The sequence below is a fragment of the Lepisosteus platostomus genome, chromosome 7 (genome assembly GCF_059453375.1).
Source record: "Lepisosteus platostomus isolate fLepPlt1 chromosome 7, fLepPlt1.hap1, whole genome shotgun sequence".
NCBI lineage: Eukaryota > Metazoa > Chordata > Actinopteri > Semionotiformes > Lepisosteidae > Lepisosteus > Lepisosteus platostomus.
This window is the reverse complement of record NC_142617.1, coordinates 36,889,084-36,915,371: the sequence shown is the minus strand read 5'-3', so window position 1 is coordinate 36,915,371 and position 26,288 is coordinate 36,889,084. Positions and strand designations below refer to the sequence as shown.

Sequence of the window (26,288 nt, the reverse complement as noted above, 5' to 3'; positions counted from 1 at the left end):
TCTGCTATAGCAAATAAGATCATGGAAAAGTTCTGTATCTCTATACAGTAGTTCTATCTGCAAACTGCATAAAAAACATGGTGTAAAGCTTTTTAAAGTTCACTGCAGGTTTCCACCAACATTAATAATTTAAAACAGAGAATTACCCCTGACCAGCTTGGTTTTGAGGGAGCAGGCCAAATGCATTTTATTCATACCAATATTTGTTCAGAAAACACAATACAATGTTTGTCAATTGAAAAAAAAACTCATAGACGAACAAGAAGTGTATGGCTTCACATTCACAAGAACAGCATCACAATTCAATACACTGTATTTATTTAAACCCTTTGGATTTTGGAAGATCCAGAGGTTATGACAACACAAAACCTTAGACAGTATTGTGGCTGTGGGTATGAAAGTGTGAGATGCCTTTTATTACAACTGATGAGAATTAAAAGGCATTATATTTGGAGAAATTCTTGGCATACGTTTTATCATAAATGACAAAAAAACAGATGTAACATAAATATAAAAAACATATTTCTAAAATACTTCACTAACATCTTAATAAATTAATCTTCTACAGATACCAAAAACTGCACGCCAACATCTCTCTTAGTGCAAATGTGGTGTCTTAATGGGAGTACAGTCAGACTACACAGCCTGAAGGACTCCTTCGAAGCCCTCCAGTTGTCTAGATGTTTGCATGCGTTTCTTGTCAAAGACAGAGTGCGTCCAGCAGAACTGCAGTCTAAGAAAGTGTTAAAGAACTTTCGCTTTTCACAGCTGCTTGGTGGTGCTGCTGGGATCTAGCAATGTGTGAAGTCCTTATCAGGAGCAGGGCCTCTCCTATCTCAGTACCTGCCTGCTCCTTACTTTATGTCTCCCTGTGGAGATTGAGTGTACTTAACAGAGCAAATACTCTCCCTCTTTCCCTGCACAATGAACTGAAAAAAGCCCAAGAACTGATACCCATTTAAATAATAACAGTAAAAAACACATCCTCTCCAGAGAGCGGTTTGCACAAAATCTCAGGAAGTGCGATGAGCAAAATAAGATATATGTGTATGTTTCCCTTAATGTTGTGTAGTTAAAATATATAGTACAAATAAATGTACCAGTCTTCAATACTCAAATTCCTCTATCCTATTTTGTAATTGTTTTGCTAAGTTCTGTTTAATCATCTTGAATTTTGTAGAGTCTGAAAGTTTATTTTTTCAATGATCATATACAGTATATGAATACTTGCCAAATGGGGGGGAACTTTCATTTTTTGGGATCAATAAATGCCTGTTCATTGCAGGGCAAGGAGAAAGAGCCAATCCAAAACACAGTAAACTTGAATGACCTCTAAAATTGCTGGGTTGAACACAAAGTATATTTTTGTTCTGGTGTGATCAAATATATGCATAGAATTACCCCCTAAATAAAACATCTGTACTTGTTCATTCATATTAATGTCATGATCACAAACACAAATTGCTTGACTGTAAAGCAAATGTTACATTTTTTACTTTTCTCTCCCAATACTATAAGAGGGTACCGTATGTACAGCATCTTGCAAAAATACCGTATAATTTATATTTTGACTAGCAAAACTGTACAACTGGGATGTGTGTGTCACCCAGTAAATCAGGTCAAGTTAACAGCATTAACAGTTAACAGCTTTTTAAATACATTGGTTTCTTTGAACAAAGTAAAAATATTCCCAAGAATTTAATGTATGGTCTTTACCAAACTGAAAGCAGTTGAAATACTGTATGCATGGATACAGCTTGGGTGGGTGTCTGCATTAGAGTTTTCCTAACTTCATGCACTGAGTGAAAGGGTCATGTGTGAATGTATACAATTAGTAATGTCTTTGAAGATGGGATAATGCCTGAGGTCTCAATCTTTGGATTTCCTCTTCTAACTTCTGAGAGAGAAGTAAAAGTGCAAGCCATATAACTTATTTGCATGTTGTAGGTCAAACTGGGCTGCCACCACACTTAGACAAATTCCTAATGACAGCCAGTTGTACAGTGAGAAAAAAGATACAGTAATTTGTTCATGCATACTACTGTATGTGCATATGGAGACCCTTGTGGAGCTTGAAAAGTAACATGATCTGGCTGAAAAGATGTAGAAGCTAATTACATATCACCAGGTTATTCTACTTCACTAATTAAACCTATAATAGGCAGAAACAAGAAAACTGAGCTTTCAGGAAAAGTCTCTGTATAAACAGTATTCCAGCGGAAGTGTCTACTACTTGAGTGAACTAAGATGCATATTGCATTTAACAGAATTGTGTGACTTCACTTTATGGCCAGGATAGAACAGATTCTTTCAATTGTATTCTATATATTAATATATTCCATTTATCAGTACTCCCTCCCTATAGTTTTTGCAAAAAGTGTCATGCTAATATGTGAAGAAATAAAAGCAGAGAATGCTTGTAGGGAGTTACTTAGTCAGATTTGCATATAGTCAAAGCCACAAGTTTCTAAATTGTTTTGTCTTTTGAGCTTATACTATAATTGATTATAGTAATCAAACATCATGCATAAGGTCCATGTGAGAGTCTGCAGGGTGGGTTGTGTGGTCATTTACTGAGCACCTACTCAAACCTTCTACCCCCCTTTGTCGGTCTGAAGTTGAGAAGCCATCTGTTCTTGGACGCCCTTCAGAACATTTCCTGTCAAAACCAAAGAAAGGCGTTGATATGAGAGTGGCTAAATTGACTCAGCTTACCATAAAAGATGCAAAAAGTGCAAATCCGCTGCAACCATTCAGATCCTCCTGAGACGGGTGTGGGCTATCTTTTTGCTTCAGTGTGAAAACACTTCCATCACAAAACCCGAAACTGTCTGACCTCTAACAATATACATTGCCTTGGATTTATACTATAATATTTACTGACAGTTCACCAGTGTCACCTAAAGAAGCAAACAGGAACAAAAACAAAACTGAGCAATACCTACAGCTCAGAGTAAGCTCATAGCCACAATTTAATTAACACCAGTGATCTTTACTCCTGTATCTGAGCATCCACATGATCTTCAAGTTTTTTATTATAACAGAGGTCTTGAAGACATAATTCAACCAATAACTTAATTACAACAGATATGGAGCATCCCCGGACCTAGGTTGACAATCAGTGATCTATATATTTTATTTTTCCTTTAGTGGTTGTATATTTATATTTAAAATGATGTGAATGACAATATCACTGTTTTGTTCTCAAGACACCAAATCTGGAGACAGCAATTACCCAAACTGGGGTAGAAGTTGTGAGGCAGTGCCTTCTGAACTTAGAATGGAAAGGTTGTGGGTTCGGTTTCTGGGTGGAACACGGGCATTTGTACACCTGAGAAACTAATTTGACTCCAAATTGGTCCAGTAAAATAGCCTGCAGTATTAACGAGCATTGGATAATAAATAAAATAAATTGATTTTAATAACAAGACATTCCCCTTGGGTTTTTAAATACTGCCCTTTTCAGCAGGTGCGCTGTACAGTGTTGCATTATGAATGTGACCATGGCCACCATGTTCTGTAACAGATCCTGTAAAAGCTGTGTGGCGGCACTGTGATTTGTTAAGCAGGTGTTTCACTTTGATTAATGACAGGAATGATGTAAATGCATCCAACTAGTCTTTAAAATGAATAGAGCTGCTTTGAGGATATTTTTGAATAATCTAAAAAGGATTTCCATCAGAATATGAATGTCTGTTAAATATTACTTGACAAAACACTACTTATTAGAAGTGATAGACGTTTGATATCCTACACATTCTACACATCCATGTCTAAGTATCCGAGAGGCACAGCGTGAGACAAAACAACAATTAAGACATGTTAAAATATATCGTTTTGTCTTTACTGTACCACTTCAGTTCAAACCAGCACAACCCAAATTAAAGCACCTAAGTAACATTTACATACTGCAGCTACAGTACAAGTCTAGAACTAATTATTTATTTTTGATGTCTCTTGTAAAGAGTTCTGTACCTTCAGAACAAAAGGGAAATGTTTGTTCGTTATTTAAAATTGCATTACATGACCAACGATATTTAAATTATGATTTCACAGTATAAATAGAAAAGGTTTGTGGAAGTGCATGAATCTGTTAATTTTTTTCACAAGTCTGATCTGACATTCAATAGTGTGAGCTAAACAGGGACGTCTTCTTTTTAGCTTATTCAGAAGAATTATACTGTGTTTTCAGTAGGATCTTTTTTCACAGTGTATTATGATCAAACTGTGGGTCACAGTACAGTAACAGAGTTCTGCTTGTCTAATTGGAAGTCTATGATGTGCCTTTTCACAAAAGTACCCTTTGTTATTTGTGACTGACTTGAAAACAAAAAAAAAGATGACTGAACACTGTCTCTTACCTGTTCCAAATCTGTCTGCCCTTCCTCAATGTCACAGGCCAGCTCCTTCCTCTCCGTCTCACCCTGAAGAACAGAACACCCCATTTAAAGTGTTTGCTTCACAAAATTCAATGATGAATGACAGATTAGATGAGTAAATGACTTGTACATTTCCTAAAGGTGTTTCAGGCACTGTTCCTAGATCTAAAGAGGTTTTCTAACCTGTCTGAATTTCTTTCATTCTATGTATTTGCAAGCGACAATATTTGTTACTTATTTGTAACAGTGTTCCATTTGACCAACATTCCCTTTTCCAGCATTGGGTGTTTTGGTTGCATCTGATTTTAGAGACATTTTCCATTCTAAACAAATGTCTTAGTGAGATGAGTAAATTTATTCTGAACACAATCTTTTTAGAAAACCAATTTCCAAGAAAAACAAATGTCACTTGTAACCTCAGTACTGATTTTTACTTGACCTGGATTTCTTAAACACCATTTCCATTTTCCAAGGCCGCAAAAGTTTACATCCTCTGGTACAGATAACAACGAAAAAAAAAGGAATTGTTTGTGGACAAAAGCACACATGAGTCAGAGACACAACAGTGGGCTTATTGTGCCCTGACAGTCACTGGCTGCTCAGCGTCTCTCCCACAAGCAGCAGCACTTCGGTTCAGAGGAGTCGCTGCACTGCTGTTTGAGCTGGCTGGACTCCATGGCGCTGAGTCAAGGCCGTGTCATGCCACCAAGGACAGCAGCCATCCCCACACACAGACCCACTCAGGTGGGCTTCAAGGAATAAATGAGACTGTAACCCGGCCCGGCCTGGCTTGGCCTGACACGTTCACTGTAAGGTCAGCACACAATGGTGACTTCCATTTCCAAGTAGCAACAAACAGAATCAGCGACAGGATATCTATGCTTTGTGATATTTAAGAAAAATATTTCAGATAGATTCTTTCTTCAGGTGTTAATATTTAGTTCAACACCCAATTTCTCTCCCCAAAACACAATATGCTTGCTGCTTATAATTGATCGGTTTATGTATCAACAAATTCCAAAGAAGCTGTCCTCAAATCAAAAGAAAAACACTGAATGGATGTGCTTTTGATAATTTTAATGTGCACACTGAATAATATAATATGTTTTTGCCCAGCTGGTTCTTTCTGGGTGTATTCCACTGGTCTTTTCTAGTCTTTTGCACCATTTCATGCTTAACTTTGCTCTTTACTGTGGTTTGTGAGAGCACGCCAGTATAAAGAGTGTTAGAATGTGTCCTACCTTGTCCAGGTCTTTTGTGCTGTGCTGTGCTTCGTCCAGAGAGAAAAGTATGGCATCATGAACAGATAGAAAGAGATGACTGGGGTCCAAACTTCCTTCTTCAAACACCCCTCCAGCCTCCAGCTCCTCGTACACCTGAGCTACAGTGTGGCCATACACAGAGCCATGAACAAGGAGAGTGAGGCCAAGGCACAACAGGGCTTTTAATGTGTGACTGCCATAGCTCCCAGGTGTATTAAAGTCTAATAAGATGTCTCCGTTTCATGTGCAGACAATACATGCTGAAGCAGAAGTACTGCAGACGTCTTTTAGTAGCTATACTCTTAAGCATGTACTATAAACAAAACTTATGAAACTTTAAAAGCAGCATGCAAGAAGTCAGTGACAGAAAGATTATGAAAACAAAAAAGGAAAGTGATTACTTTTTGATGTGGGTTTTGCATGGCAATAGGGCTTTGAAAAGCACAAAGAAGAAAGAAAGTGCACAGCTTTTAACTTTCAGATTGAGTAACCCCTTCATTATCACATAACTCTCCAAAGTTAAACAAAGTGCATGCTGTCAGACAAAAACCTGATTGTGTCCAATCATAAAGCAAACTTATTCTTATCTCGTAAATATATACTACCTTTCATTGCCTTTTCCTGCTAGCTCTATAGTTTTGAGAAAAAGTGGCTCTGTGCTTTGACAGTCTTGTGTTGACTTCACACTGGAAAAGTTGTGAATGAGAGGTGCGTACAAGCGTGACAGAACAACGCTGTCCAGTCCAGGACTAGTGTAGTCTAAACCTTTCTAAAACAGGATATCTAGATCACTTGCAATCAATTGATTCCTTAATACTGGAAAAGACTTTTAAACAGAGATGTTAGACAATATGCAGTAAGAACGTTTAGTTAAAATCAGAGGGCAGAGGTAGAACTGAAAACCTGCTGACATATCAGCCATCCAGGTGAAGGATTGGACAATTAAGACAGCTGCTAAATTTTCCCCTCCATCACCTTACAGCAATGTTTCTAATGTATAGCTTCAACAGTAAAACAGAAAAAAAAACAATTCCATGATGTTGCATAGTAAACTTTAAAAAATACTTTTATTCCCACACGTTGAACAATTAGAAAGGAAAACTCATTCCTGTGGCTGAAAATTTCCTGATTTCCCTGTTTTCGGGCCTCATGTCAACAAAACCACCACCAAAGCAAGAAAAACACCTTACCTTGAACATTCGCCAGGTACAACCTGATACCCAACTTCTCATAGCTTGAGCTCATCTGTAAAGAGAAATAAAAAGGAAGAGAACACCATTGGTGAATAAAGATCTACTGTGCATTCTCATTGTCCTTAATGGGGTTTTGTTCAACAATATACTCCCAATGTTTGCAAAGGTCTGAACCTACCTACAGTAGGTACAAGGAAAAATCAAATATACTTTTTTTTCACTTGTACAGAATCCTGAAGGTCTTTCACAGGTCTTGATACCTATAAAACTTTTCCTCTTAATATGAATACAAAACAAGCAACAAGTTAACATTTTATTTGTTTTTGTTTTTTATCTGTGAGCCACAATTTCTCTTTGGTTGTGTTTAGATTATTAACATCGCCTGGAAACTTGTGCTTCAGTTGGCATGTTCTAATGCCTCCATTGTTTGTTTTACAGGTGTTAAGGGAAAGTGTATTAGTGTATGCTGCTCTGCCTGTCTTCAGGACCAGCTGGTGCAACTACAATGCACAGAGAGACAGAGCCAGAGATCAGTCAGACAGACTACACAAACACACTAAATTCTCGACAGAGAGAGAGAGACAAGGCGGCAAACAGGGGAGAAAAGAAAAGCGAGTCTTTATGTTGTGCTGTGCTTAGTTCTTCCCTCTGAACAGGAAGCTAATTCTAACTCTACATTTTTAACTATATACAATTTATTTTAAATGCAGTATCTTCCATTTCCGTTTTTTTTATTGCACATGGTGTACAAAATGGAAATCAACATCACACCAAAGTCTTCTCATAAGCAGCTTCTTCCCACTCATTGGTTCCCTAAATCTAAAAAAGATTCTTAATTTATATTTTGTCTAGAATTCTATCTACTGTATATCCCTTAGATTTTTCTTTGTAGAATATACAATGTTTACTAGTACTCCAATTTTGGTGTCATCTGTAAATGTAATTAGTTTACAAACAATGCCACAACCTAGATTACTGAAATAAATAAGGAAGTGGCGCTAACACAGATCCCTGTGGTACTCCACTTATGATCTCTCCCCATTTTGAGCATTAACTCTTTATAGGCACTGCTTTATATCTGTTAGCCAGTTCTCAACCCAAATGGATACATTTCCTTTTACACTGACACCTTATAATTTGACTGTATTATTTTATGATAATCTCAAATTTTTTAGAAAATCTACATATATCATCACATGCTTGGTTTACGTCCTCTTCTGCTGTTTTATTAGAAATTATATTAGCCAAGCACAAAATAGAACTCTGTTTATTGGTCTAAATTTACTTCGTATAGTTTTGAGCACCACGCTAGCAATTTTTCAATCAATGCACACAATGTCTGTCTTGACTGACTATTGGAGTAGTTTTGTTCATGTACTACGAACAGCATCTCTTGTTGCCTTACGTATAATTGGTAAAATACCATCAGGTCCTCAACATGTGTTTATCTCACATATTGCTACTTCCTTTAACACTTCAAGGCTATCCTATTTCATATAGAACTTTTTATTTCCTCAGTGTTGTCAGTTTCTTCTTTGGTAAAAACATAAGTTAAATATCCATTTTAAAACATCAACTATTTCCCATTCGTCATCTAAATGTTTCTGATTTTTATCTCAAAGATACTTTATTTTACCGTTTTCTGGCATTCCTCTTCAACACTTTTGCAATCGGTTTCACAGAACTACAGTGAGTAGCATTGTAGATAGGGATACAAAGCAAATCCTTACTCATTAGTCACAATTTACACGGTAGTATGGGGCAGCGAAGGGAGGTACTGTTGATCATATCACATAAAATGATGTCATTTTCTGTGATGAAGTGAGATTTGATCTGGGCTTTGCTGATAACTCCATGTCTATCAATGGCGATTAGCACAGTGCTGTTTAATTTAGCAAGACCGGTATTGTGGAGGAGTAATAGGGCACTATAGGGTGCAATTAAAGCTCAGTTCCAATCATCTCACTGCCAGGAGTTATCTGGAGAACATCTAGTAGCTAGTTCTCTTAACACTTAATATTGCAACATGACAGCCAAAGACACGATATGGTTCAACTCACAGAGCCAGGCATTTCCTCATTCGCACAACATTCAAGCATTGGATCAGCCTCCATATGAACCCGGTGAAACTCTAATGGGATGTGTTGGGTTATAGTGTTCAATAGTGAGTTTGCAGCATCATGGGAAAGCTCTCCCACAGGATCTTGTCAGTGTTGGTCAATGTCGTATAGACTTCCCGCATGTAACACATCTTCATTACTTGATATAAGAGCCATCTGAATGTCTCTTACATTACAACCCATACCAAGCATACCTGCATGGACTGTAGTTGTTTCCTCTGTCAATTGAACTGATTAACTGATCAAGGAATGAATTTTTAAGATTAAATTGATCTCACTCATATGTATGACAAAACATCTGAAGGTTGTTTAAAGAATCAATTGTTCCTTCTATTATAAGTTGCCTTTGACATAATTGGTAAAAATCGGCAAATGAAAATTAAATTTTATATTATTAAAGTTACAATACTGCTATCAATTTTAGGCCTGTTGTTACACTAAAAATACACATTAGGATCCTTTAGAAAACTTTGAAGAGCAAATACCTTAAAGAGACTTTAATATTGCTGTTATAAAGATAAAGGAGCTCTGACTGAAGCTCTGACCAGCTCTGAAGGCCGAGCTGGTAAAGGCGCTGGCATGGAGTGCTTGTTGAGCCCTGTACTCCAGGTGTCTCAGTAGGCTGTGTCATTAGCCAGCCATGACCAAGACCCGCCATGTGGCAGCACAAAACTGTCAGAGTCCTACTAGGGTGGGGAGAAAGGAGGCATTCAGTCTGGATATTTTCAGCTTTCTGCTCAACAGTGACTCCTAGGAGCCGGACACCTGGAAATGTCCAGTTTTGTCAGTGAGAGATATGCTCCTCCTCCAGTAGCTGCTAACTTTCCTATAAGGCCCTGTGGGGTTCACCTCATGTCATATGTTGAACAATTCTGACAGAGGTGCGCCAGAGGAGAGCATGTGGAGGAGGTCCACACTTTCTGTCTGTGCAGTGTAAGTGGCTGTGATGATTAGCCAAGTCTATTCACACCTGCCCACTAGATATTTTTGAGGAGGTAAATACAGCGAAGTAACTGTTTCAAACTGGCTGTACATGTATCGAAAATTCCTTGAGCTCAGTAGAGACTCATTCTAGCCCCAGTGAGATCCTGTCTGTGTGTGGCGATGTGTTGGAACAGAGGGAGGACGGGGAAGCCAGCACCTTGGTGAGGACTTTAATGCCCATGAGGTCGATGAAGCACACTCCTGCTAGGTCCAGAATCAGGGTGTGGAAAGGCGGGGGTGGGGGAAGCACCGGGATTGGAGGGAGATGTGAGTCATGTGGGCCTGGCTCATTCAGTTCTATCACACTGCAGTTAAAATTGACGTAGGTCGGGGACAGGCCGTCTTCCAGCTTGCTGCCTTTGGTGGAGCCGACATTGTCAAAGTCATTCTGTAGCTGCTGCAATGAGGTGGTCTGTGTGAGAGAAAATGAAAGGTAGTTTCGAGCAGCACCCAGGAACAGACTGTATCCTATGATGTCTTCTCTCACCTCATCCCTATGATTAACATGGTTTTAACATGGTCTGCCTGTGACTGAATGAACTTGCTTGCACCTCGATATATCCCAGGAAAATTTTAGCATGAAACATTGCAAAGCTGTAGCAAAATAAGATAACATTGGGAAAAGCTGTTGATAATAGCTGTTGATGGGAAGGTGTGGTATTTTCAGGCTTGCTCTGACTGAAACATACTTTGCTGAGAGACAACATCTCAGACATGAGCACGAAGCCCTCAACTCGACACATCTATCAGAGTACTATAATTGTTTGGCCATTAAGTGGTATATTCTGCCTATCCGAGTGCCATTCTTCAACATGCAACTTTTGTGGCCTGCCTTTTTGAGATCTTGCGAAATTTTTGCTTTCTTTTTTGTTCAGTGTGCTCTCAAAGCTTCCTGTGGTCATGTAGATCCCACCTGATGACAAGAAGGTTAACCCTGCCTAGACTGGGGGACCCCTCTTCTCCCTGGCTATCCGCACCTGGTTTTTCATGCTGACCAGAGAACTCCTCTTCCACTTCTTCTCCTCTTTTTTCTGATCTTTCATCTCCTGTTGTTGCTTCTTGAGGAATTTTTTCCTGGCAAGGAGCATTTTCCCAGGGTCCAACCCTGTCTGTCGAAACACATGTAAAACAATACAGGAACAGTACTGGCATACTGTACATGGTAATACATGGCATGAAATAAAAATCATTCACTTTCAGCCACAAGCCTTAATTTGCTGTAAGACCCACCATGGATTTCTCATAAAGGGAAACTTGTACAAAATAATACAGTATATATTGGAGTGAAATGGGACAAACGTCTAAGAGGTTGTTCTTTTATTTGGTTTCACAGAGGTGTACATTTTTTGTCTTTCTTTATTTGGACAATGGTAGCCATATATAGGTAAGTGGTACCTCTGAGTTGTTCCTATGTGTATCTGTATGTTAGAGCCCTGGAATCGACTGGCATCTGATCCAGGACGTATCCTGTCTTGCCCTTGTGTCTGCTGGGTCAGGATCCATTGGATAAAGAGGATGTGGAACGTGGGTGGAGGGAGTGCCACATAACTCAAAGAGATTCACCTTTTTAGAGATTCTCTTTCTTTGATAATCTGTCATTAAGAGCAGCACAATCTTTGTACTGAACAGCATCTAGCCTTTCTGTGCTGTTGCCACCAGAAAGAGAACTGTGGCCAAACTCTAAACTTTGCATGTTTCAATTATTAATCAGGAAACCTGTTTTTACCTTTTTGATGACTTTTCGGCGGAATATTTCTGCATTCGCAAAGTAGAGAGGAGAGCAATAGTTAACAATTTTCACCCCTTCGATGTATTTCACCTGCAAGAATGAATAGTCATTTTGATCAAGCATGGGAGAATAAAGAAGCCCCTCATATCAAAGCAAAAACACTGTTTAATTGATGAATGTTGAGAACGTTGTGTGAAGCTGCAAGCTAACAGCAATTTTCAAATAGTTAAGGAAAACTCATCTTGTGTTGTTTTTATGATGAGCTCCTTTTGCAAACTAGAAATAAACTCAGACAGTTGTTGGTATATTGTGACTGGAGTCTCTCACAAAACATTCATTATGTTGCAGTTCACTACATAAATACCCGACAGACTGTATTGTTTCAATGCTCTTTCTTCCTACCTTGCTGTACACTTTAGGGTTCTTGTAGAGATCTGTGTCCAGGACCTGTCCCAGTTCTGAACCATTTCGGCTGTAAGGGCACACAGAAAGACTCCTCTTTACATCTTTATCGTCTGCTCCTTTTTGTATCAGGTAGTAGTCAGTCAGCATATCTGAATACTATATATGCTGTATATGTAATAATCTTCTTATCTTATCCTTCCCATCAGCACTACTCCCAGGTGGCCTCCTACTAGCCTTAGCATTTCTGTCTGGCAGTGCTGAGGCCCCAGGTTTCATTCCTGGCGTGCCATTTGTGTGGAGTTTGTATCTTCTCATAATGTTTCTTGTGGGTTTCCTCCAGATGCTCCAGTTTTCTCCCACAGTCCAAAAGACATACAGGTAGGATAATTGGCTTCTGGCAAAATTGGCCCTGGTGGGAGTGTGGGTGTGTCAGTGTTTATGTGTCACATGATGGATTGGTATCCTGTCCAGGGTGTATCCTGCCTTGCGTGCGTTGTTTGCTGGGATAGACTCCAACTCCCCCACTACGCTGAAGTGGATGAAGCATTTGGAAAATGGATGGATGGTTATATAAGAGCCAGCAATCAGTAGCAAGAGGAGATAGTTTCTGAAGAATCTGAGGACACCACTGTCTGTATTTTAGGATCAGAAATACATCAGGATGGAATGCATATTCCATATAGCATTGAAAATACTAAAATTCTTAATGACAATTCAAATGCACTCACAACTGTGTCTGGAAGATCACCACCAGTACTGAGAAGGCCACCCCGATGGCCACTCCATAGGGCAGGCTGAGGAAGAAAGTGGCGAGGAAGCTCACAACCCAGACAGACTGCAGAGAAAGAGAGGGGAGGGAAAAGAGAGAGAGACATGCTCTCTCCTGTGTCCAAGCCTTGACTGCTTTAAACCTCTTTGCCATCCACGGTCAAAAAATCTATTCATCATCTCCATTATCTCATTATCTATTCCAGGCTGCCTACCTAAGAATCTGTGAGTGAAATCAGGTTGGAATGGCATCTAAAGCTCACATCACTGTACTGTGGCTCTAGAAAATATTTACAGGTTGTACACCTTATTGAAGAAATTTTGGATGTGGCTTCCAAATGAGGGGTATTTGTCTCTGCTGGTACTTACTCAACGATGATCTTATACAAGATTAAGTTACTTATTCCATTCTGCATATTTTGAACTTTTAAGCACGGCTTTGTATTGGCCTACTAACACAACTAAGCTTACTCCTGCAGGTTGCCTACCCTAGCATCTGATACAGTAAGCATTTATACGAAGGTGAAAAACAGCACTATGACTCTCTTGTTCAAACACTTAATGCCATGTAAACACAGACAAAGGCAAGTGTGACTGACATGTGATAAGATTCAAGGAAAGCTATCTAGAAGTACTTCACACAAACTCTTTTTAATGGGCCATGAATGTCATGAACGCGTTAATGATTTGATTTTGCATTAAAACATGATTAAAACACGTTTTATTTACACTTTGCTGTACTGTACAGCATTCAGAACAGTACAAGTGCACATTCAGAACAGTACAAGTGCAGAATTGTAAACAGGTGGTAGTTCTTAACTCTCCAGATCTACAGCAGAATGATCACTGGGAAAAAAAAGCTTTGAACGTGCCCAAACTAAGCTATCAAATTTAATTTATCTTACTCCCAAAATGTCCCACCCTTCTTCAATGAAACTGTGTGCGTCATCTTATGATAACCATAGCACATGCTATCAGGAAAGAATTCTAGCATTTAAGCACTTAATTTATAAGGCTTAGATGTTAAAAACTTTTTACAACACTGAAACGAGTTAACAAATTCTGACCTGTCTCATTCGGCAGTAAATTAAAACTACGAAGTGGAAGATAAGCTGTGGCTAAGGAGTCCCTTCATCTATGAGGTAATTATATGTGTATCACTCACACAGTCCAGCTTGTTCTTTTTCCAGAGGTAGTACGGGTCTGTGAGCTGTAGAAGAGTGTTCTTGAGATTGACTGCAATGAGAGCTCCCAGCACAGACTACAGGGACACAGGGAAGAGGCAGGCATTCATATTGAACTGCGCTCATCACACCTTAATTACATTAATTAGCAAATGGCTCATAGGATGTGAATATTTTTAATACAAGTGCAAATACATCAAAAATAAGATATATTTCTACTTGCTCTATTATTAGAAAAGTTCCTCATGTGACGTTTGTGATCTCACAGATTTTTGCTTGTTCTTAAAACTTTATCCGCTCTAATTCATATTAAAACTTAACACAAATATGTATGAAATTTTTTGTTTTCCAAATGAGAGGAGGCCATTTGGTCCTGTCTGGTAGTTATGCAGTAGCTAATCTATCCTGGATCTAATCTAGCTGTTTCTTGAAGGAAGCTGTTACATTGGCTCTAGTTTAGTTCTAACAAGTGTTTCATAACATTACAGTACATGTACTAGAAGTCATATGTTTTGGTCTATAATTACCTAGTTAAATTAGCAATTCTCCAGTGCAATGTGTACTATCCCTATCTTGAGTGACTGTTTAAAATACATAAAGGGCTTCTGGATATGATATCTTGTTTCCTTCAGCAGCCTAATGTGCTTTTCCATGCTTGTTACATAATGTGCTTAATCTTCTGTCGGAGTTTTTTATGTTTAGTCATGCTTTACCCAGCATTCCACAGTACTCTCAATTTTATAAAAGTCAAATATTATAAGGAGAATCTTCACAGTACTCCTTTTAGGAATTAAAGTGCTTTTACAAGTGGTTCTGGTCCTACCTTGGGCAGTGGCTTGAGGTACGCTCCTAATGCCAACATTGTCACCATCACCACCAACATCACACACAAACTGGCAAACTGTGGGAGGAACCAAATAATTAAATCAGGAATCACTTTGTTACACCACAGTTATACAGTGGTATAATTATACAGTGGTAGACAAGCACTTATTAAGTCAATAAGGACCAAATTAATACAAATATTTAACAACATTTATCATACCACATCTGTTGTTTCCTTGTAATTGGGAATATATTATCCCCCACAAGATCTTAACCTCCATTTTTAAAGTATGTTTATTTCAGTGGGTTAGAAAATGTGTTAGATAACATAATAGGCTTAGCCTTAATTTTATATAATGCCTTTCCTGGTAGTTCGATTCAAGATGTAACAAAACAAAAGCGGCAGGCATTCAGAAATTAAACAGAATTAAAAGGTAAAGAGCAAAAGGACATTTTAGGACGTGATTTGAAAAAGCTGACTGACACTTTAGATCTGATAAGGGCTGGGAAGAAGAAAATGTAGAGTCTGCCCCTCCTCCCCGGAGACTAAGGAGCCCCATATTGGGAACTGAAAGAAGGAAAGAGCTCAAAGAGCACAACGGGGTGTGGATTTAAAAGGCTCTTTCTGGGGCTCACCTGTGAGCTGCCCCCGGCGCTGTCCACAGCCAGCGTGACCGACAAGGCGCAGCAGATGACATGGATCTTAAAAAACGACCCCAGGAAGTTACTGCAGCCAAGAGCCAGCATTTCCTGCACAAAAAGAGAATTCAAAGGACTGCTTGAAAGAAGTGGTGTGAACGAAATTCAAGGGACAGGAGACTTCAACTCACTTTCTTTCCACCACTACAAATATTACATAAATTGTTTAACTGATATTAATTGAACTCCAGCTGACCCAACAAATGACACTTGCATTCTTTAAGAAGTGGCGATTCTGTGCTAGTTAATTATGCTACAGCGAACAATCAAGGACCAGTTTTCCTTTTTATTGTCCCCAGGGGCATCCGTTATCAGCTCAGTGCCGCAGGACCTCTTGATTTCTTTTCCTCCCAAGATCCTGCGGTAGAGTTAAGGCATCAGCTGGAAGGGCAATACAGCTCTTGCTCACAGTCACACAAGCGCACTGGTGCCACTGATTTACAGGCCACAGCTGACAAACAGCACGACACATATTAGAACGAGAAAATCTCTGGAGTCCAGAAAACAACCTCTCTTCTGTCACTGAAGAGGCCCAGATAGCAGTAACTTTTGTCATTAAACGGTCTGAGGCAACGAAACACAATCTGTTACAATAACTAGCATTAGGAGGTCAGCGCCGGTGATCTCACACATAAACCTGCACTGGATCTTGAGACACTGCAAAGAGCGTGGGTGCGATCTCGATTAGAGTTCCCTGGCCGACAGCGTGTACCTGGTTGGGGTCAACGTCGTAGCCATTCTTGGCCGCCAGCGTTCTCCCCATGGCCAGGTTGATCACGTACCCAACGATGGCGAGAGAGAAGGCGGTGCCGATCATGTCCCCCCACTGGCTCACCTCAGGGATGATGGGAGCTGGGAACCTGGAGGGTTGGGGTGCAAGGGAATCAGTTGTAAGAAGTGATCATGTTTGCTACAGTACAAGTGAAGTGAATTTTAAAGTAAAGTCTTCGAATCATTAAGGAGAAAATAAACACAATAGGCCTATTCAGGATACTTACAGTTATTTTGTACCATTGTTGATTGAACTATCCTTATATCATTTAACATCCTCTAAATTAACAGCATCCATTATATTGTCCAAGTCTAATGTGAGCATGATGCAAAACTGTCAATTAAGTTGCATTATACTAACTGGTCTCTAGGTCACATAAGCCTTTATGGAGTTTCCATAATTGAGTTCATTATTCAGAACCTAAAGTGTTTCCAAGAAAATGTACAGCAAGGGAAGGCAATAAAAAATCTAGTTAAATCTAGTATAGAGTCTGTCTGTGAAGAAATGAGAGTCAATCAGTCTCACCCCGCAGGGATGTGCCCCACAATGTCCATGTGATATTTCTGTGGCATGTCCAGAGGCCCAGAGATGGCTGTGGCTACAACCACCTGAGAGAGCAGAGGGAGATTAATGGACACAATGGACACAGTATCGGCCTCACAGGGTGACTGGCCATCTGCATTAAGGTACAAATCCAGCAATTTAAAATCAGCAGCCTTCACACGACCGGTAAATGGGGAACTAAAAAATAAATACAAGTTGAAAAAAGAAAACGTTTCTTGTATGTTTGTATTATACATTATTTTATACAAATATTCTTCAGAATTTAATCCTTCATTAAGGCCCCAGGGAAATGTTTGCATGGTGTACTTAACATCGTATTTTTCTGCATTTACTGTGACTTTGCATTTTTGTTTTGTTTTCCTATGATTTTAACACAGTGAACCAAGAGTTCTGTAGCATACTATGGTAAACACTACTTAAAACAAATTGTTATACCTAATTATTATCTTATTATTATTCACTAGAAAAAACCATATGAGCTACACTAGGCATGTTCAAAAAGCCATGAACCAATTATAGTCCATTCAAAGCATAGAAAAAAATAATTTCACATTACATGTAATCTTGTTCATTCAATTCATTCTCCACCATCTTTTCATTCCCACTATACATACAGTATGTACTGTAAGTGTATCATAAGTTTCAAATCACATTGTATTCCTGTGGTAATGTGCAGTAAAATGCAAGGGTAGCATACCTATGGAGACATAACACATTTAAATTAAATCCATAGTAAAAGTGCCAAAATACTATGAAAACATCACTATGACAAAGATCCATTTTTTTTTACTGACTAGGAGTAAATGCAATGATTTTGCCTCACTAGCCTTCAGTAGGGTCTATTCAGAAAGAAACTGTATATCCTTAGACTATTTTGATGGTTACTATACCATAAGCAATTTAATCCCAATTTAAATGAATGGACTTTTGTCAAAATAAATAAATATATTGTTTTGTACCAGCTGATGAGTTGATAAATTGAGTGGAAACAACTGTTTCAGTGACATCTGTACAACAGCCAGAAGAAGTGCAGTGTAGTCAAAGCATCGTATATTGCAAACCGTGTCCTTTCTAACTAATACAAGAATACAAGGCTGACACTTCATTTATGTCATCAGCTGTGTTGAGTAATGATGCTCATTGCAACTGTTGTATGGTAAAAGGTAGAAGCTTCCCTGTGAGAAGCCTTGTGAGTGTCCTCTGTCCTTTTACTCACGATAATGATCTCCATGGGAATGGGGAAAGGTATCTTGTGTCGGAATCGTGCGTTGAGCTCCTTCACCACGATGAGAGCCACGCTGCTGACTATCGCAAAGATCAGGGAAGCTATGTTGGTCTTGTGAAGCCCACAGCAGATATCCACCAGAGTCTAGGAGACACACAGGCCTGTTATCCGCAGATGTGCATTTTATAAACTCTCAAAATATTCCCCTTCAAATATTTCTCATACTCATTGACCTAAAAAATGTAGGTCCACATAAAAAGGTTCTGGGCTTCTGCACGTCACTGCTGGGATTTGATCCTGGTCTCTTGTGGGCTCCAAGCATGCCCAGCTCCACTCCCTAGGAGTTTTACACTGTCGAGATTTCAGAGGATGACATCACTTCTGTAACCTGCTCAGCACACTGAGTCCTATCACAATGTTAAACATTCAGAGACCTTTTGACATTACTTGAGGTTAGGATGAGGGTGATGCTATAGTATGTAGAAGCAAACCAAACAGTATGTTCCATCAGTTTGAGGTCTGGTGATGGTTCTCGGCAGAGGGAAACTGGTGGCAGTTCTGCCTTGTGCTTCTCAGAGATATTGCAGATTGTCAGAAATCAACCAGACAACAGTCAAATAAACATTAATAAAGACTAAGTAGATGCTATCTGTGTGGGGTTAAGGCATGAGGTCAAAGAGACTGGATGACAGGCCACATAGTGAATGTAGATATAGACAGACTCACGTAGATGACAGCCAGGGGTCCACTGTAAGGGGGCACATAGATGCCAAAGATGTATTTGAGGACAGAGATGAGGATCTGCAGCCCAGCAGCCGTCATGAAGCCCCTGACGAAGGATTCGGACAGGTAGATTGCTACAAAGCCAAACTGCATCAGCCCCAGGCCCATCTGCACAGGCAGGGAGCAGAAAGTGAGAGACAATCACAACCAGTCTTTATCTTTATCTGGTTAGCAAATAGGGGGGATTCTTAAAGTTGTTTGGTCCTTTATTTCAAAAGTAACAGAATCGTTTTAAGCATGCAACTTTAGCAAGAAAAAACACAAAAAAAACAATAGAAGCAAGTCATAAGCAAAATAATTACTTTCTTTGCCTAAGTGCAGCATTAGAACATTGTCTGGACTTTATGTATTAGGTATTTTCACTTAATATAAAGTATAACCATGCAGACATAGAGCAAGGGTATTTGATAAAGATGCAGATGAGACCATGGTAAACACCTGTGGATGACAGCACGGTTGATGGAAGGCGCTGGTGATGTCACTGGTGATAAGTCCACATGGACACAATGATGACTGCAAAGCACCAGTTTCACGCTCACCAGTGTTTTTATTGCATTGGTTTCCACGGGAACATGTTTCCCATTGTCCCATTTGATATGTGTCAGATTTATGTTTTGCTCCACATTCCGGTTGGTTAAACAGGTAAATTCATGATTAAACAGATACATTTGATTAAACAGTTGATTTGGTTGATTTGATTATCAGTTGACTAAACAGACAAACTTCATGAACAAAGTCATTCGTGGGCGTACTGACTCAGTATTCCAGAGGTTATCTCGGATTCTGTGGCATGAAGTGTCTCATTGGATATGATATTAGGTCATGTCAGGATAACCCTCCAGCAATGTTGTTGCCTGTTTGTGCAGCCAGATGCACTGGTGCACTCAATCTTCTCCTCTTAAGATTCTCTACTACAACAGCATTGTCCACATTGAGGGTCTGGACTCACCACACAATAGAAATTAATGCATTCTTAGCCATTTTTCCACACTGCCCCAGTTAGATTTATAAAGCACTTTATCATCGAGAAGGAATTTTTTTTACCTGATCAGGGGCCTTAAATGTTGTCCTCATGTTACATTACAGGGTATGCTTGCATAGGATTATGCAGAAGTTTAGGAACACAAGAAAGAATATAACAAAAGGATGCAAAGGAGGACATTCACCATGTCATATTTCACACAGTGGTCTTCAATGTAAATGGTAATATAAGGCAATTAAAAAAGTAACATGGCAAAGTAGCCTGAAAAAAATGCAGAAATGATCTGAGACAGTAAAATCTACATTGGAAGACACACACATTTCCAATCCTTAAGAGAGAAGGTATCAAAGGTTTCACCCTTAATTTACAAGTTAAAATTTCAATTAAAAGAATCTTGTCACGGTTAGGAGAAATTCATCTTTACATTTTAAGACGAATGGCTAGCTTGAAATTGATGAGCAGTAAATGATTACCTGTATGAGTGCTGTCAGGCAGGCCAGTGTTCCTGAGATGTGCAGTCGGGCGGCGTTCATCTTTGCCTCATCCAGCACTGTGCTGTTGAGGGTGGCATTGAAGTGCTCATACTGGGAATTGGGCGCTAGATCTAAGCACACCATCCCCACCATGATGCTGAGCACTGCAAACGTGCCTGCAGAGAAGGAGCTCTTTTCAAATTTCACACGCAGTAGACCATTACAGAAGGGAGCCCTCACACATGACCGGCTCAGTATTAGGTACAGCAGTGCAGGTGTACCAGAATTCTCCAGGTTCACAAACAGAGTGACTGCATGCTCTGAGATGTTTTCCCAAGTTGAATTTAATTGCACAGTACTGGAAAAGGGGCATCAACATTCCTAGTCAACCTCAGTCAGTCCAAATAAAGTCTTACTGATAAAGATTTTCTCACTGCTCCCAACACTGGGCTCCTTATTGCTCCTTTTGTTGTACTATACAGTATTGCACTCAGAAATCTGCAAAAGCATTCAATGGTTTTTTTTTCATTTTTCAATTTATTGTACAAATATCTTGTACATATGAAGGTGGGTCTTTTAGTGAATTTAATTTCCTAAACACAATAATATACAATAAAAAAATAAAAACAAGAATAACCGTACTCCAACCCCACAAGTTTCTATTTAACCCTACAAAACAGTCATACAGCTACACTGGAGTCTGCTGCAACAGGACTCTCATTGCATCAGCAACAGAGCTCCACACTCCCACTGGCACCATGCATCCTAGCAGTTGAAGTTACATATCAATAATATCAAGATGGGCCAGGATCCAATGATTCATGGTGGGGCAATGCAGAGACTCACAGCACAGTGCCAACTGCATTTAAGCTGCAATAAGGCCACTGTGATTATCCAGAAATATCATATATAGGCACACAGAATATTCCTATTTAAAATAATGGACAAAGAGAATGGGAGCTATTTCCAGAATTTAACAATGACTAGCTTCTTACGATACTATCGATGATAGTTCACAAATGTAAGTGGATTTAAGGGACATTTAAGTGGATACGTAAGGTTTTTGAAGGCAGAAATTTTAATAACCCACACATATTTTGTGGGAATGTCTTTATTTGCAATATTCAATTCCCTAATCCAAATACTAACCACTGCTGGGCACCTATATCAATGTAACAAAGATACATTTACAGACTGTGGAAATTCTTCTGTTTTACCTCTGATATCAAGCAATTTCCAACATTGTGCTGTGGCTGTGCAGACAGCCTTGCTCCCCATGAATATTGCATTATGACAATGTTAAATAAGAACTGCAGAAAAAAAAATAGAAAAGTCTGTGAAATAGTTACAATGAATCTCGTGATTACATGGTATCAGTAGGTGTAACTCCTCCCACTGGGGTTTTGACATTCCTGCAGTACTAACAAAATTTAAGTACACACCTGTCTGGGTGTCCAAGATAAATGGGAATTAAGGGAGAGAAGGGAGAGACACACATTTGATCTTCTGTGTCTGAACGGAGGTTCTATTTTGCTCCTCCAAGGAGAACATTTTACCTGGCACCATTTGGTGGGCAGTGCCCATGAAGAAGTATGGGATGAGTGGGAAGAAAGAGGAGTAGAGGCCGTTGACCGGAGGCAGGTTCGCCAGCAGGGCAAAAGCCATACCTGTGAATGACATGTTCAATGTTCATATCTCAATCAGAAACAAGACTAGATCAGAAACATTTCGAATGGAAAGGATCTCAGCTCTGGACTTTTCAGGTCTTGGGCTATACAATCTCATTTAATCATGTTAGAGATTAACAGTTAACTAATCATCTTCTTTCAGTAAATCTGTTCCCCTAGAAGTACTTGGAACTCTTCCTCTGAATCAAAACTCAGAGAAGTGGAATGTGTGTTTGCTCAGTACTTTCAAGGAGAACTCTTCGTAATGAAGTATTGGTCATTTGTTATAATGCGATTTGACTTTCACAACATTTAATTTGCTTAGGTATTAGGTATTGCGCTTCTTTGTATATTCTCCAACTTCAGTAATGTAATGATATGATCTGAATGATAATAGATAAACAAATGTACAATAATATACAAACTGATGTATTATTTGATAAACTCATAGGTCAATAGTGGAAGAATTGCAACTTAACTTGTTTAGTTATATTGAGTTGTGTCATGAGAAAAAAGGCCTTGATAGTGGGAAATATAATGTGTTGAAAATATTAAGTGAAGAGAAAGAGCTCTCATTGCGACTTTTGTAACTCTGTGTTTTTGACAAAAGTACAGTACATGTGGTTCCCTCAACTCCAGTCCTGAAGGGCAATAGGTTCTAATTCTAGTTTTCATTCCACTAGAGTTTTTACTGGTTGATCTAACAGCTTGTTTGATTAAATACATTTTTTTTTACAACAAGCCTATCGTAGATCATGGTTCTTAGAGACCTAGATTGGTCTGTAGCTCTCAGTTACCAGTGTTGTGCCCCCTTGGACTACATAGGTGGATGCTGCACATTGGTGGTGGTGGAGGGGAGTCCCCATTACCTGTAAAGTGCTTTGAGTGGAGTGTCCAGAAAAGCGCTATATAAGTGTAAGCAATTATTATGATTATTATGATTATTATGATTATTATGGTTATTATGATTATTACATATTCACAAGCTCAAACTGACCCTGTGGAACCTGTATGGTGCCTGCACTGACTCCACTGATGACATCCACAAGGAGGTTCTGCTTCACTTTGTACTTGGGCAGCCAGCTAAGGATGGGGAAGTGTCTGAGGGCCAGAGCTTTCAGACAAGACCCGGAACACCTGGCAAAGACAAGTAAGACTGTTCTGTTAGGTGCAGAAAACAAATCTAATTTTTTCCTAATTTCTCTTCCATTTAGTTCTTCTTTAGTTTTTCAATGACCACTACAACTGTGACTGGATCTTTTACATCGTGTTTTTCTCCTTCTGGTAATGGGATTTCTGAGTGGAGTTTAGTGTGGGAAATACTGGAGAATGTGAAGTAAGAGGTGCCAGCACAGACAGACCTGGAAATACAGAGATATGCTTCTGTGTGGCAAGTGTGAGCCTGGACAATGACAGATGACACACAGGCAAGATTGACTAGTTAGCAGGCACCCCAGATTGACAAGCACAGAAACCAAACCAAGTGTAATCCCAAAGAAACACACAGAAACAGCAGTTGAATTCATTACAGCTTGTTACATGGTCACGTATACAAAGTATCCGTGCCTCCGACAATAATATGCATGTTCACAAAGTACTATAAATATATAAATATTAATATCACTCCACAAGAATTAAATCAATATTATTAATATTGAATTGATATCAACATGAATATACTCTACAAATACAAATATGAATATTAGAATATTGCCTTTTTAATGTCCATCTACAGTAATATTTGTAACATCTCAGTTATCTGGCATGGAATTATATTATTATATGTTGTAATTTCTACTCTTCTGCTTGCTCTGGACCTATCGATAAAAATGTACTTAAACAAAACCTGGCCATTAAGACACTTTGAGGTGAAGTGAATTGAATGTGGAGCAGGCAGAAGGAGGCAGGTAGAGAGAGAGGGAGATGGTGGATGAGAAGTGTTGACTGCACTAAGGTTACTGGTGATGTGCTCCAGGCCAGGGGGTGTGACTGCGAGGCAGGATGAAGATGTGAATGGATGGCAAGGACAGGACAGAAGGCCGATTGAAAGGGTGGGGTGGGTGAGGCCAATAACTTAACAAAGGGATCTACAAGCCAGCAAGGGGGGTGGCCCTTGGTCTTGGTAACCTTCAGTGTACCCGATGGAGGGCTAGCATGAAGAGGAGCCCCATACCTGAAGAGTTTCTTCACTTTCTCTGCTGCTGGGAAGCTTCGGCTCTTCTTGTCGAAATCCTCATCAAAGCTACGCAGGGAATAGGCTGGCCTCCCGATCACGTAGCGCGGGCGTTGTTGATACATGACCCCTGAGGATTCACCAGCCAATCAAAATCCAAGGGGGAGGCTGGAAAGGGTGACACTGGCTACAATGGCCGCCCCCACCCAGGACAGGAAGACAAGAACCAGCTTTTTTCCCCATTTTATGGCACTTTCATCCAGTATAGTGGAATAGCAGGGTGTAGTAGGTAAGCCTTTGGACTCATGATTGGCGGGTTGTGGGTTCAAGTCCCTACTGCAGACACTGCTGCTGTACCCTTGAGTGAGGTCCTGTACCTCCGTTGCTCCAGTCCCCCACCTGTATAAATGGGGACCAGCATTGTTGGGGTCATCCCTGTGGTTAACAGGGGTCCCATCCAGCCTGGGATTCATGTGCTCTTCAGTCTGCTTAAAGCTGTGGAAATCAGGATAAGCTGTGGCCCGGTGATGTGACTCTGCTATGGACTGTACATTTTTTTTCTCCAATCTGAGTTACAGTGCACTTTCAATTTCAAAAGGAATTGATTTGACATTCTGTACATAATGGAAGCATTTTGTACTTTAATCTTTCATTTTTTTATACTGAAGTGGCACTGTGAGACAGTGGTTAGCATTTGCTGCCTCATGGGTCTGGGGTCCTTGGTTCAATTCCAGACCTGGGGTGGTGTCTGCGTGGCATTTGTATTTGTGTAGGTAAATTGGCTTTTGGGAAAATTGGCCCTGGCATGCCCATTGCTTGGTAGGATAGACATGCGAACCCGACTTTGGTGAAGGGATTAGAAATTGGATGGATAGATATTCTGGCTTAATATTTCTAATGGTGGATTCATAGGTATTCACCTTTTCCCAGTTGAACACCATGCTTTGACTCTACTACACAGGAAACTATTTTTTTTTTCACGTGAAACATTGGTGTAGTCTGAAATATCACAGTGTTGGCAGTATTGCAAGTATTCCATGCCAAGCCTCTCATTGCCTATAACAGTCCATACTTTTATCTAACCTTCAGATGACCAGGTACTACATAGAGCGTACCAGTATACGGCACGGTTCCCAGAACTCACACACTCACATTTAATCACACCCAATCACCCCGGTCACCTACACAATTCAAAAAGTATTTCAAACATAAGCTTTGAAGCAATGTTTGGAAATTTGTTTTAAAAATCGTAATGGAATTAGCGATTTTAAACCACGGCAATATTACTGAGAAAAGGTTTAAAAATATGTCTGACAGATGAAAATATAGAGCCAAGTACTCCATATCAATGGCAAAAACATCAACACAATGTATGTGAAGGCACACTATTAAATCCCCCCCCCCCCCCCGAAACAATAAGATTAATGTATGCATTTGTTCATCTATTGATTTTTTATATTGCGCTACTGAAATTGAATGCAATAAAACATGAAGAAATTGTTTTAAATAAAACCCTTTGGACATTATTAGATTTATATATTAATTCATAAGCCAGAGAAGCAAGGAAAAACGTAACAGCTTACCCTTCTAAAAGAGAGAAGTGGAGCAGGTCAAGTACTTCTATTCTGATGCCTGTCTGTAGGCTGTGCTCTCAGGAGTGTTAATTATTGATTTCACACAAGGAGGCAGCTGACTTGGCCTTTTAGCTGTACAGGGGAGGGAGTTAAACACCCCGCCCGATCTGATTTGGTTACAGAAAACCCGAAAGAAGCCACATCACCTGTAGTGTAGCCGCTCTCATAATTCTTTCCAAACAATGGGATGCATTATTTTGCTTTTTGCTGCTTTTCATCATTTCGGACCACTAAACAGCTGTGCCTCAAAGTTACCTCCGCTCCTGATCTGAGGAATGAATTACGGAGGAAAGGAAAAAGTATGTATAATTCTTAACACGTAAGGAAAAGCACAAAATGATGAGTGAATTCAAGTAAAATTCACAGCAAGTAAATTTAAATGAATAATAATTTGAAATAAAGGTTTAATGGTAGTAAAGACGGAGAGAAATGTGATTACAGATTAAACTCCAAATGCAAGTTCCTCA

At 39.5% G+C, this 26,288-nt stretch overlaps 1 protein-coding gene across 1 annotated transcript; it reads right to left on the bottom strand.

The window, feature by feature from the left end:
* Nucleotides 1–161: 161 nt before the first annotated feature.
* On the bottom strand, nucleotides 162–25,894 carry LOC148658653 (solute carrier family 26 member 9-like). Its single transcript, XM_088640127.1, has 21 exons — nucleotides 25,771–25,894; nucleotides 24,188–24,317; nucleotides 23,012–23,151; nucleotides 21,904–22,014; nucleotides 20,348–20,523; nucleotides 18,836–19,000; nucleotides 18,101–18,253; nucleotides 16,846–16,928; nucleotides 16,261–16,408; nucleotides 15,486–15,599; nucleotides 14,848–14,925; nucleotides 14,006–14,101; nucleotides 12,801–12,907; nucleotides 12,070–12,139; nucleotides 11,665–11,757; nucleotides 10,916–11,047; nucleotides 10,096–10,350; nucleotides 6,832–6,886; nucleotides 5,621–5,760; nucleotides 4,362–4,424; nucleotides 162–2,659 (listed from the first exon to the last, which is right to left on the bottom strand). Exons 2-21 carry the CDS (start codon nucleotides 24,310–24,312, stop codon nucleotides 2,648–2,650), a joined length of 2,316 nt encoding a protein of 771 aa, XP_088496253.1. The 5' UTR covers nucleotides 24,313–24,317; nucleotides 25,771–25,894; the 3' UTR covers nucleotides 162–2,647.
* Nucleotides 25,895–26,288: the final 394 nt, after the last annotated feature.